The sequence below is a fragment of the Lissotriton helveticus genome, chromosome 4_1, assembly GCF_964261635.1.
Source record: "Lissotriton helveticus chromosome 4_1, aLisHel1.1, whole genome shotgun sequence".
NCBI classification, from domain to species: Eukaryota; Metazoa; Chordata; class Amphibia; order Caudata; family Salamandridae; genus Lissotriton; species Lissotriton helveticus.
This window is the reverse complement of record NC_136063.1, coordinates 687,613,736-687,628,216: the sequence shown is the minus strand read 5'-3', so window position 1 is coordinate 687,628,216 and position 14,481 is coordinate 687,613,736. Positions and strand designations below refer to the sequence as shown.

The window sequence follows — 14,481 nt, the reverse complement described above, 5'->3', positions numbered from 1 at the left end:
CTCATGGGGCCATGATCCAACTTCTAGAGGCTAAGTGTCACAAACTCTCCAGTCTATCCTATCCGGCCCTCAAATGGCAGAGGCATGCCGTTCTTGTGGATAGTGGCTGACACTTGGGTAATGCACAGATGTGCCCCCCTGAACCTGGTGTCCACAGGAGCCAGATACTTCAGCACACAAGAAGTCACAATGTACAGAGTAAGGTATGCAGTTCCTATACCAAAGATAGACATATTGCGGTGACCAGCTCAGTCAAGTCCCTATAAGTCCCTGGGAGCGCAACTCTTTAGGAGCAAGTGCCCTCACATCGCCAGAAGGGTATCATGCTTCAAAATTGGGCAAGCTCCACATCGGGCTGGCGCTGCAATGCCCGACCAGTACCCACAAGGGTCATCTTTACCGGAGATATTTTTGGTATTCCATCTTGAGATGTAACATATTCTATAAGTGACATTTCTAAGCGAGTTATGCCAAAAGCCCCTTTACCAATGGAAAGAGTATGGCATGGGGAATCCATTGATAGGAAACATCATGAGGCTGCTCCACTGCAATCCACTAGTTCTGCACGAAGTAATATCAGCCACTTCCCCATGTTAACCTTTATGGGAAAAGAACGTCTCATAAGTAGTGAAAACACACATAGGTATTCCCCTCTACCTGGGTGCACGTGAACTACTGGGCACACAGACCTGTGTTGGCAGGTTGGACATATAGTCCTCAGCACCCGGGGTGCAAGTCTTCCCGGGCCTGAGTGTGCTCACTAGACTGGTCATGAGCTTAACTAATATGAGTGTCTGTGCTAATGCACAAGCCCATGATGGCAGGCGGCATACACATTCACTGGCACCATAGGTGCAGATGCTCATACACAGCGGTCTATAATGGCAAGCAGCTCATGAGTTTACTCAAGATAGATGCCAGTGCACACCTACTGGTCTGCGGACAGATCAACCCATGTTTCAGAACATTGAATCAGCATCACTTCCCCACACAGGTAGGAAGGGTGCACGCACTTTTGCACCATATTTACAGTGAGAATGTGCCCAGTGCCTGGAGGTCACATACGACAATCAGCAACACCCAGGCGGAAAAAGCAAAAAAGTTCAGGGAAACGCTACCTGATGAGTATCTGGTCCAACACTGCCATTACTGGGAGACTGAGTCATTGATTGCAAGTATGATGTAAATGTCAAATTGGATAGCAGTAGCAGGACAACAGCTCTATACTCATTTATTTTGCCTTGGCTACATTGCCTCATTTCTAATTAAGAAACTTCCAGATTTCCTCCTCAGACCCTTGCCTCCTTGCCTCCTTCATACTCAACTTTTATAGTTATGCGTAAGTCATACCAAAAATTGGAACCATAATTGGACCTTGATTCTAAAAAGCTTGGATTCTCTTTTGCCACTCTCCATTACTGTATGGTCAAAAACACCTTAAGTCCTCCCATGGCTGCTTTTTCAATAGAGATATCTAAATTCTTGTCTTACTCTGTGACCACGTCAGGAATGTTTATGTACATCCACCCTTTTCATTGTTTCATGGGATGCAGGGCTCCATTGAGCTAGAGTCTCTTACCTGAACTACATCAACATACTCCTCCTTGGGATACAAGAATTTCTCTTGCATAGGTTCCAAAAGGTCTAGATGTAGGTGTCATTCTGCGTCTTCATCTTTGGCTGATGAATATTTCACTGCTAATGTATGTACTTTGCTTTGGCTGTTTTAGACAGGCGTGTCTCTGCCAAGGTCCTCTGCTTCACACATGCACCTTATGTTAAGTTGGATACACCTTCCTCCAAAGAAGACTTTGCAGCTTTAATCCAAAGTTGGATTTAGTCAAACTTGAAGGGATCTCAATTTAGAGGCTTGAATTTCTTCTTCCAAACTGCAAAATAGTGAAACTGCCTCAGGCTACATTATAAATACCGGTGACCACCTTACTTCCCACTGGGGCATCAGTACGTGTTTGTTTTTCAAACAAATCATTTGTATCCTTACTTGTACTACAGAAACCTATCTACTGCAGCCATTCCTTTATCATGTTGCAGTTGCACTGCTGGACGTTTACCTGTGCATCCTACCCACTGCTCCATTTCCAAAGAACTTCTCTAGCTCTCACAGATGGCACTTACACATACACATAACCTTACCAGTGCATTCTTGCACGCTTTAATGACCAGCTTCTGCTAAATCAACCTACTACCCTGTTACTCTGTCCTATGCCCCTGAGGCAAACAATTTTCGCAATACTGCTTCTAATGACTCTTTGAATGTAATGCTGCATCAAACCTGCTGTCTCATGACTGGACCTTCATTCTCACCCATGCATACCAAACCTGACTCTCTTCAGTTGTATGTGACCCTGGAGAAAAAAAGTGATTTAAGGAAAACTGGTTTAAAAAAACATTCTCCACAAAACAGTTTCCTCAAATTTTTGTAAATGATTGTAATGCGGAGAATTTTGTATGTACCTTGAAAAGTGTCTCACGTGTAAAAATAATGTTTAAAATGTCATTTTTCTGGCACCTTAAATATCTTATTTGTCATTTATATTTTCTATTTCTTCTTCTATAGCTGTCCACTGTCACTTTTTGCTCTTCTTTGATTCATACTGTATCCTGGTCACTTTCCGCTTATACTTTAAATGTTTTTTACAGATGCCCATTAATTCTGCCTATACCCTAGTACCTCAAACTTGAACAATACCTTTGAACTTCCATCCATACCTATTTCATGGTGCCACAATGTTTACCTTTATCCTTTTACTTTTTCCCTCGCCTAAGCCTTTTGCAGCTATGTCTTTCTATACCCTGTTACCTCTACCCCTATTTACACTCTTGTACCTCTGTCCTTTCCTATGCCCTAACACATTTAACTTGCCTATATACTAGTATCTGTACTGCCACCTGCAAACTACTTATTGCAGCCACTTCCTTGTATCTAGTACATAAACCCCTACTTCCACCCTATTACCTATACACCTATCCTACTTATACAACAGTGCCCCAACTTCTGACTAAAGCCCAGTACGTTTATTTCTACCCATTACCTCTTCTATCCTTCTTGTTTTAAACACCTTCTTATACTCTTGTAATTTTACCCCTGCCTCTACCATGGTATCTCAACCATTACTCTACTGTCTGTACCCCTACCATAGTACGTCTACCCCTAATTGAACTCTAGTACTTCCACACATCACTAAGCCATAATACCTTTACCTCTACTTAGATCATGGCACCTTAATCATTTCTTAAATCCTAATACTCTTACTCCTACCATTACATATGCACCTTTAACACTTATTCTTTCTCTACCCTAGCACCATTACCCTTATTTATACCTAATGGTGCACGTTGTAGGCTGCATTTCTTTTGCACACATTACTACAAAAAACATGCTCACTTTTGCACCACATTTTATTTCTACACACACCCTGCTTATGTTTTCATGTTCGGTCCTCTTCCTGGGATCTAGTCTAACACCATAGACAAGGTAAAAAAACAATGCCCCTTGTGTTTCTCTCTGGTCGGGCACTAGTACCTAGGCATATAATGAGAATGCAGCTGCTGTTTGCATGCAAACATGTCTTGTCATATAACTGGGGACAGGAGTTCTGAAATAACACACTGAAGCAAGATTACTGTGTCAGCGGAAATGTAGTACATCCATCTATGTATGCTAAGGTACGGGGTCCGCCATTAATCCCAGAGATCTTTGTTGTATAATCATTTAGTTTCAGTTTGAAGCGGGGTGGTTAGGCTAATCTGTTTTATAACATGACATAGCTTTTAATGGTATATGGATTATTAATCATGCTAACAATATCTTTCGTATGCATTTGTTTTCTAATTGTGGTGCAAATACTGCATCTTAGAACACAATAGTTTAAATAAAAATTAAAAACTTCCTTCGTGTCTCTTGTTTATCTTATTGTTGACAAGTATGAATAAGAGAACGAAAGGGTGTGTCCTGTTGCCACGATCCCTGAGAGGATCGAGAATGTTATGTTCTGTGATGCCAGCTCACTGGTTTCTCTGGAAAGGTTAGAAGGGCAAGTGAGGCACTATAGCTAAGCACTCAGGCTCATGGATACTGATGTGGTATGGTGACTCAGGGCCCGATGTAGGTAGCCCTTTACCGATCGGAATCGGCCGAAAATACCGATTTTCGGCCGTTTCCGATCGGTAAAGGGCTATCGAGATGTAGGGGCACATTTTCGGTAATTTTACCGATTCGTTATCATTTCCGAATCGGTAAAGTTACCTAATCGGTAATATTTACCGATTCTGTAATGATAACGATTCGGTAGAACTACCGGAAATGCAATGTAGGTAGCCAATGTTCCATCAGCACATGGCCTACAGAATCGGTATTTTACCATGGAATACAAATCCATGGTAAAAAACCGATTCCTGTGTACATGCACATCTGTGCATGTACACATGTGCCATGTGACAGACAGACGTGCCCTTAGGGCATGTCTGTGTGCCACATTGCACACATGCCCGTTTTGGGGGTGCTAGAGGGTGTCAAAGTGACACCCTCTGCACCCTTGTGAATTCTTAAATTACCGATTCGGTAAATATCGAATCGGTAATGCCTAATCATTCCTATGGGCTTCAAAGCCCATAGGAATGAATGGGCATTACCGATTCGGTATTTACCGAATCTGTAATTTAAGAATTGTTAAGGATTCGGTAACAAATCCAGATGTTGGGACCTACATCCCATTTACCGATTTTGGAATACCGAATCGGTAGGATTCGGTATTTCAAAATCGGTAAATGGGATTTACCTACATCGGGCCCTCAGTCCCTACATACTGATGTTCTATGGCCCCAAGCATAGTTCTGTTTCTGATCAGAATCCCTGCAACAGCACCACTACCCCCTGCATATCCTTAGTACCTCTACCCTACCTAAACTGCTCTGTCTCTACCTGTAAGAATACCTATCTCAACTCCTGCCAATGTCCTATAACCAATGCCAGTATATACACCCCAGTTAATCTTCACCTCCTACCATCTCTCTCTACCCCTTCATAGAATCTAAAATCTCTACAACTCCCTGGTCACTAGTAAGTCTACCCCTACTCATAACTATGGGGCAGATTTACAAGCCCCTTGCGCGTCTTTTACGCCGCCGTTTCGTCACTTTTGTGACGCAGCTGCAGCGCAAAAGATGCGATATGGTGCGGGGTATTTACAATGTGACGCATCTGGGAGATGCGTCACGTTGTAAAGCCCTGCGCCAGAAGGAGGTGTTCCTGCGCAGGGAGGGGCGTTCCGGCGCAGGAACACCTTCTAAAAGTGGCTGAGTGAACTCTACAAGATTTCACTCAGTCACTTTGGGGCCCATGCTGCGTCAAAACCCTGCGCCTGCTCGAAGCAGGCGTAAGGATTGACGCAGCATTAACAAGATAGGGCCCCCCAGAGCATTGCTGGAGCTGCGTCGAAACTCCAGCATTGCGTCACTTTTACGGCACAGATGCGTGACGCATCTGTGCCGTTTTGCCCCATGGTGCGCCGCATTGTAAATGCGGCGCATCCATGGTGGCGGTAGGCATGGCGCACAATAAGTGGCGCATCCCTGCTGATATGCAGGGATGCGCCACTTATTGTAAATATTCCCCCAAGTACTTTGACTCCTACCTATGCCCAAGTGTCTTGCCATCCATTAATGCCTTGCAAATTATTCTGATAACTAATTCGAGTTTGTGTACTTCACAATTTTCAGATGGGAAAGGGCGATGAAAGTCAAGACTATATTTAGCAAAAAAATATTATGCTGTAAAATGTGGAATTTATTTGCTGTGGTTGGTATGATATACAGAAAGGAAATACGTGTTTGCTTTTTTTTGGAAAAGCAATGCAATTATCTAGCGAGCTTCATGTTAACGTGGGTCAAATTAAGCCAAATGCCTTGTAGAGGCAATTTGTAAATGATTTCTAGCTGAAATTTAGAATAATAGTCTCCCAACCGTACAGTTTGTTGCATCCATTTTATGTTAGTAACTGCAGGCGAGAGAACAGTGCATTTGTCGCCTAATGAACTGCTACATGTTTTGAACAAGCTAGGTGAGACATGACCTCTGCAGTAAACTAATTCTATTTTGGCTTGTGCTCATTTGTAAAATGTCTTTTGTTTTTTCCTAGGCTGTACTTTGGAGGTACAAATTTTCCCAGTTAAAAGGTTCTTCTGATGACGGCAAGAGCAAAATAAAATTTTTGTTCCAGAATCCAGATACAAAACAAATTGAGGCAAAGGTAAATTGGCATATGACTGGAAGCAGAACAATTAAAATGTATGAACAACAGCAGGTAGGAGACAAAATAGCCAACGGCCATCCCAGGTTTACTGAAGATGAATGTATAACCGTTTAAAGTGAGGATTACTGCATTAAATTAGTGTGCTTGGAATTGCAGCAAAAACTTTTTTCAAAAGTGTCTTGGGGCTTTCATTTAACTTTTGTAAGCTAATTTGAGGAGCACCAAAGAGTGAGAATTTTAACACCTCCCAATGACATTATTCACATCTGTTCAAACCACTTGCTATAATGACTAATGTCCCACCAGATTTCCCCCCTCCCCACTGCCATTAAAGACTGAGAAATGAAGGGGTATATTATCAAGGGGTTTTATCTCCGCTTTTTTGGCTTTAAAAGCCAAGAAAGCGGAGATAAAATTATCTCCCTATTACCAAGCTGTCGCTAACACCAGTTAGCGACAGCTAATAGGAGATAGCGACCATCATGGGCCCCACTTTGCATGTCAGTGATATTTATCACTAATGATATGCAAAGTGGGCGTGCCAAGATGTTAGCGACTGGAAACAGTCGCTAACATCGCTATCTCCTATTACCAACTTTTGGAGATATTTGCGCTAAGCGCGAATATCTCCAAAAGCTAACACCTGCCCTGAGCAGTTCTTAGCCATGTTATCCAATGGGAGGTGGATAACATGGCTAAGAGCATTTGCTCGATAATGCATGAATATCGCTGACTTTTCAGCGATATTCATGCATTGCGGCCGTTTTTTATCGCATTTGCGATAAACCTTGCTAATAGCAAGGTTTATCTGCGATAAAAATCGCCGATGTGCGGCGATAATTTTTGTCTCTAAACAAGTTAGAGACAAAAATTATCGCTAGTTGTTGGTAATATGCCCCGAAGTCCTTTATTAAAGGAGAGAAGAATACCCGCTGTTAGTCGAGAGCCCTTTAGATTCCTCATTCAGGCACACACCTATTACATTCTCTAGGAGCACCAAATTGCTAGGGTGACTTTGTGATGATGAGGATTGTACAAGTACCTAAACAGAGACAACTCTGCCTTCAGAAGCTGGCCTGTAATCACAGGCGCGGCTGGCAAGGTAAGAGCAGTGGGGTGGGTGGGATGGGTGAAGGATGCAGTTAACGGGTAGATAAAGTTAAATATAAAAATATATAAAACCACTTACCCTGTGATCGCCGCATTGCCTAGTCAATGAACACAGGGTAAGTGGTTTTCTTTTTATTTTAATTTAACGGTACCTCGCTGCTGCCTGTTGACTCTCCCCACCCCGTCCAACCGCTCTTACCTGCACGAGCCACTCCTCACTATTACCCATTTTGAGGATACTCTTTTACTGACCTCAGAAAGCAGGAAGGCTAAGTTCGATGTGCCGGAACTCAAAGTCGTGACCTGCATGCCAACACACATTTCAGCAGCGAGCATTCAACTAGCTTAGCCTCATTCTTCTAATATAACACCCCCTCGAAAATGTTTATTATACTCCACACTTGAAATGAAATTCATAGTGGTAAACGGTTTGCTGGGCTCGAAATCGAGTTACAACACAGTTATAACATCTAGGGTGCCAATATTACTCACAGGTGTTTATATCAAAAGGCCCTACTTGATCTTTATGGCACACTCAGGATTTCACAAAACTCTCTAATGACAACTTAAGGAACAGCGCTGACAACACAGGTGTTTGCAGCTCTTCAAAAACTTGTTTTGTCAAACCATTGCATAATTTTCTGAGGGCTCAATTTATGATCATGGGTCAGAATTCTTGATCATATAAAAATTCTTCAACAATTTTGGGAATGGGTAATTTAAGATAGGAGGGAAAGAGGTCACAGTCTTGACATGAAGGGCCAGATTCATGAAATTGTCACCCAACGCAGAGCAGCAGCCAAATAAGCTGCGCTTTGTGGCATGACAGAGAGGGAGCAGGAGAGTGCCATATCTACAGCGATATGGCTCTCTCCTCCGCTCACCCTAATGCTGGTGTAGGGTTTTGCTGCTGAGCACCACTCACCCTCCTTTGCACCATATTGTAAGGGTGTGCTCATGAGTCTCGCACAAGTTTAGTACTGGAAGGGTTCCCTTCCAGTACAAAATACTATGCCTAGACAACTTTTAAAACTTTTCTTACTCTGTACAGTGCAGCACACAATCCAAAGTCGGAAAAGAAAGGAGAAATAAAGGCATTTCTCCTTTTAACATCTGCTTTCAAGTGGCATTATTTTTTTTACCCAAAACCTTGTCTCAAATTTTTAGTAGATAGAGTTTTGGGTCAAAAGGCATCAGTAGTTGCACTTCAAACGCCCATGTACCACCCACTTGATGTTAAGTAACACAACTGGGAAATAAATAACAAAAAAATGTTGACACTTATTTGCACCAATTTTGTGATGCAAACACACTGCAAAATGTTAGTAAAACTAGCCTAAATGTGACTGAACTCCTGCAAGGCCAAAACAATTCTATACATATGGTTGGTCTCTTTCATACGAGTAATCATTGGCTAACATTTTCAGCTTGACTCAAACAGTAAGTCTTTCCTTAGAGAATGAGGTTCTTATACATGTTGAACAGCTAGTCTAACAGCAGTGGATTTAAGATGCCATGGGTTGATGCACAGGGATGCCTATGGAACGCCTACCACCACGAAATGTAATGCAGTTCAAACTGCTGTGTTGATCTACATTTTGTTACCAAGGGCCCGATGTAGGTCGGTCGGTAACGGCCGAAAATCGGTATTTTCGGCTGTTACCGACCGGTATTCAGTAAATGGTATGTAGGGCCACATATTTTACAGAATCAGTAAATTTACCGATCAGTAAATTTACCGATTCTGTAAAATACCGAATCGGAATTTATACCTAATCGGTAATTTTGATATGTAGGTGGGACTCTTCTGAGTCCCACAACCCTTACCGAATCTGTATTTTACCATCAAATATATTTGATTGTAAAATACCGATTCCGGTGTGCATGCACATGTGTGCATGCACACCTGTGCCATATGACAGGCAGACCTGCCCTTAGGGCAGGTCTGCCTGTCACATGGACCCCGAATCTTTTTTGGGGGTGCTAGAGGGTGTCAAAGTGACACCCCCTGCACCCTTGTCAAAATCTGTATTTACCGATTCGGTAAATACCGACCGGTAATGCCCCATTCTTTCCTATGGGCTTCAAAGCCCATAGGAATGATTGGGGCTTTACTGGTCGGTCTTACCGAATCGGTAAATACAGATATTTACCGATTCGGTAAAAGGAACATCTGGATGTTCCTACATATCCACCCCTTAGATTTACCGATTTTTAATTACCGAATCGGTAAAATTCGGTAATTAAAAATCGGTAAATCTATTTTACCTACATCGGGGCCCAAGTCACTTAAGCCACCACAAATAGTCCCTTGTGTGGCTTTATAATTCCATTTTAGGGACTAGCATTTCCCTGGAATGACGCGTCAGGTAAGTATAACACAAGTTCTTAGTAAATCAGCCCCTGAGTGCTTATAAAGTTTCATAAAAAAAGGTAGAAGCTATTCAAGTAATTGCCAATGGGCTCAATTATTTCATGAAATGTTGTATATAGTATTTTAATGTTTGGCATTGTCCGGTTTACATTTGACCCTGTGGTCAAATCCAGACTGGAAATCCACATCAATGTGTTTTTGGCATAATTCCATTGCTTCTACAATTGCATATCTAGTAGCTTGCAGGAAGGTCTGAGGGCACTTCTGTCCATAGTACATTTTATTAACCTCCTTTAGTTTTGTATTGTTATTCATTTCGTTATCCAAACCCTTCAACCAACTCCAGGGATGGGAGGGTGGGATAATGTTAGCCTCTGTGTCTTTAATGAAATCCAGATGCTCTTGGCTTTGAATTAGGACAATCACTACTTAATTACAAAACTGGAGGCTACCATTAAGCATTGGGAAAAATGTCATAGTATGTAGAATTCTTAAGACCATTAGGTTAAGCAGACCCCCCAGATGAGATATGAGACCTTTTGGAACGTTGAACTAGTCCTGGATCTTTTCACAGCATGGCCTAGTGACCGATATTTAGAAAGGAAGAGACATTCTATGAAACTAGCTTCTCTTCTCTAATTTCCTGATTAGGTGTATCGGATGTTAAAGCTTTAGAGGTAAGTAACAGGGTTTACGATGCCTTTGGAGTGAGATTTCAAATTATATTAGAAGAAATAAGACTATGTCCGACAATAATTGTTATACTAGGCTTAACTCTCTCAAAAAGTTGTGCGTAGTAGATTGCATGAGAGAATATGATTCCAGAATGAGTGAGCATCATTCTGATGGTGTTGAGCACCTACTCATCTCATTTGTGAAATCTTTCAAGGCTATAACGTCTGCTTCAATAGCAAGGTTGGTTAAATGGACGATGAATTTGGCAGGTGTTGACCTTAAGACGTTTCAAGCGCACTCCATGAAAGGAGCTATAACCAGCCAATCTTTTTGGAAAGGTGGAAGATTAAAGCACATCCTTAGGGCTGCTGATTGGTCAAACTCTAATACCTTTGCAAAACATTACTGTAAACCAATGTAGCACATGTTGAATATGGTTTAACAGGACTACCAACAGGCATAATGGTAGCCTTGAGTCTTGTGAAGAAATTGCCATTAAATTAAATGCCAAGAGTATAGAAGAGTAGGGTCTGCTTCCTATGGTCACCCCCACTTTTTGCTTTTGCTTTACTTGTTTTCGACTTAGATGTGGCTGTGGGCCTGCTAATCAGACCCACAGCCCAGATGCACTCTCTCTAAATTCACACCATGTACTTTAGGTACATCCACAATTGGGAATTGGTTCACCTTATCAGCCCCTGTAGAAGTGTACCCTAGGTTCTCAGGGCATAGGTGTAACCAAGGCCTACCAGGGGCTGCAGCATGTATTATGCCACCCCTGGCTGGCCACTCAAACTGACACAACTGGCTGATCACTCAGCTGGGGCAAGGTCATGTAGTCACCCCTTGCTTAGGTATAGTATTCCTATATCTACCCTTAAATATGGACACACAGTAACCTATAAGTCACTCCTATGGCAGGCCTTAACAATCCTGGAGGCAGAGTGCTTGGTTATGTGTGAGATGGTGCTCTAGCATGAGCTGCGCCTGTCTGCAGCTTTTGGAACCATGTTCTTATAGCTGTTCTATGATATGGCCATACCATATACTCTTAAGTGCATTATGAACCTTGCGATTAAATGCTAACTTTGGTTTGGCTTTATCTAAACATGTCGTGTAAGGTGTCATTCGCTTTGGAATACTACCCCCTCGCCAATTCTGGCGACGGGGGTAGCATTCCACCCTTCTAGAGGGAGAAGACATGTTGTTGCTGACTATCCCGGTTAAAGTTAACCAGAGCCCCAGCGTCACAAAATGGATGCTGCTGCCATAGACACAAGTCTAACCTCCTGCTGCTGGGATTCCTTCCAGTGAGGGAGGCCTGGACAATAGGTTTCCTGCCCGGAGAGGTGCGAGCACCACCCCAGACAGGATTTTGTGTATTGGGACAGGGAGGGCTGAATAGAATGAGACATGCCTGGGGCACACTAGGTGCTCCATGCATACCCCAGTTCAAACCGGTTGCTGGGGCACTCCAGTCCCAGCTCTGGCGCAAAACTTCACAAAGGAAAGGGGGTGTAACCACCCCCCTTCCTGGTCCGATCCATAGGAGGGAGCTAGTGAGTAGCCCTGCCCCCTTTAGTAGTATAAAGATAGGAGCTGACCCAGGAGACTTTAGATTAATCCTGATGAAACTTTGAAATGAAACTCTGGACCCTTCGACATTCAACCAACTTGAAGACTGAAGAATCTCCCTTGTGGCCAAGGAGTGACCACCCTGGGAAACCAGGCACCATCCAGCAACTCGACGGCTTGCTTTGTCCCCGTTCCCACTGGAACTCGAGTGCAGAGCTTGACAAGACCTCGACTCCAGGACTCCTCTGACTCCACTGCATGACTCCAGCACAGCTGAACTCCGTGGAAGGCGTCGGAATCCGTGGAACCAGGCAACTTGGAAAGTCTTCAACTTGCTAACAGCGCAGCTCCTGAGGCATCCTCGAAGGTGTGCACTGGGGACTGAGACACCCCAACACCGAGCTCCACCTGCACCGAAGACCAGCACTCCACGAGATCTGCGTGGGGCCCTTCTGCTTGTGTTCTGCTTGACGCGTTGTCCCGGTTGCTGGCCAGTTGGCTAGTAGCCCTGTGACGACGATTCCTTTGAAAATCCATCGCTAGTCTGGTTGCCCCAGACTGGCACTTGCTTCCCTGAAATGGTGAAGTACCTCAGACCCTCCTGGTCTGCACCAGAAGCTCCTTGTATATCCTGCGTGGGTTACCTTTGCTTAAGCTTGTTGGCTCCAATCTTGAAGTCGACCCCTCCATCTGCGAGAACCTTCGTTGGACAGCTCCTCTCCAGCACCTGGTCGTCCTCGACGCCTCCTGGTCCGCGTGGCTGCAACGACAAGCTTCACATCCACACCTGATTGCCCCTCGACGACGTCTGGTTCCTCCCTGGTTCCACCCGGTCACTGGCTAGTGACCTAGACTCTTTCCCCTCTGCTTTCAGGTACTCTTCATCCTAGATCCACCCTTGGATCCATCCGGACATCTTCCTCCTGGTCTCCTGCAGCATCTTCTTCCAAGGCTCCATAGGAATCAACGAGAAAACCCGACACACTTTGACACCTATGCACCCGCAGCCCGTGGGTGAGGTAACGCGAGTACTTCGGTGCTCCTGTAGGGATTGACTATCCTAGTGTCTAGTTTTGCTAGTTCTACTTTCCTAGTTAGACCGGAAGTGTCCTAAATGTGCGATTACTTACCTTTAAAGTTCCCATTGACTTTCTATTGACTCTCGCGTGGGTGTACTGACACTGCACGCGCCGCCTGTGGGCCTCCTACTCCTAACCTAAGGGTCAGATAGTGTAGCCCCAGCGATTCCCTAGGCCCTAGGCCTTCTCCTTTCCCAAGCCGTGGTTCTTATACCACTTACTTAGTATATGGTTTTACGCACCCTTAGGGCCTAACTGTAAAATTGTGCTATTTAAAGTATTTCTAAGTGTAACTTGTTATGTGCTTTTGCCTCTGACCTCATAAAGAGTTCAGAGGAGTGTGTTAGTGAATACATACATATATATTTTATATATATCCTGTGTGGTGTCCTTTCATTTGGTATTCAAGGGGTTACATATGGTAAAACAGCTGGACTTACACACCCTCAAGAGTCTTTTAGCCTAAGACTGTTCTGTCCACGATACCACTAGGATAGCTGGTCTATAAGGTTGGCTTACAACCATCACCATAAGGGTTGTTTGGACTGGTGCAAGGTGCTCACTAGAATAGTGAACATCATATATCAGGCCAACTTCTCACAAAGAGAATCTGGATTTCATGAATGACAACGGCAGATCTGGAGGCGAGCGGTCCGACAAATGGGATGGTGAGGCAAGCTAACCGGTGCTGCACCTCTTTGGCGAGGCACACATCTCCGGCCAGTCGCGACTTTGGAGGGTTTCCATAGGTGGGACGACATTGGGATCTCCTTGTTGGGAGACATAATGCGGGGGCCAGACTCAAATCCTTTCAGCAGCTTCAGGAGGATTACGACCTCCATAAAATACAATTTCACAGATATCTGCAACTCAAACACACCATGTCCCCTTTAATAAGGGGCCTCCCGGAGTTCCATCCAATAGAGGCCCCAATGTGCCTCTATTGCGCTTCGGAGGAGGGGTTGTTTCTCCCTACTGTGTGGAGTTGTGGGGCACTGCAACATTTCTGGTCGGGCATAAGGTTCTGTTTAGGGCAGGTGTTGGCATGGCACATTCCTGCAGACCCTCGACTGATTCTCCTACACAGTACTGAGGACATTGGGGGGAACAGATATAAAAGGCATTTATTGTTTTGGGGGCTTGAACTAGCTAAACGCGACATTGCACAACACTGGAAGGCAACATCCCCACCCAGTATAGGTACCTGGAAGAAAGCAATGGATAGGCGCCTGTCCACTGAAGTCGCAGTGTTTCAAGCTCGGGATGTCCACAAAAACACAAAAAGTTCTGGGCCAGCTGGGCAACGTAGCGTGGCATTGACCTGTCTCTCCTGGAGCCGACAGTTTGTCGGGACCCAATAGATAGGCTGTTAGTGAGTAATTCACTGATATAGGGT

At 44.1% G+C, this 14,481-nt stretch overlaps 1 protein-coding gene across 1 annotated transcript in view; it reads left to right on the top strand.

The window, feature by feature from the left end:
* Positions 1-14,481, top strand: part of SNTG1 (syntrophin gamma 1) — a 1,650,669-nt gene that overhangs the window by 1,445,935 nt on the left and 190,253 nt on the right. The window contains exon 16 of the mRNA XM_078686185.1: positions 6,159-6,269. Within this exon, the coding sequence (XP_078542311.1) occupies positions 6,159-6,269 (111 nt within the window). The remainder of the gene's footprint in view (positions 1-6,158; positions 6,270-14,481) is intronic.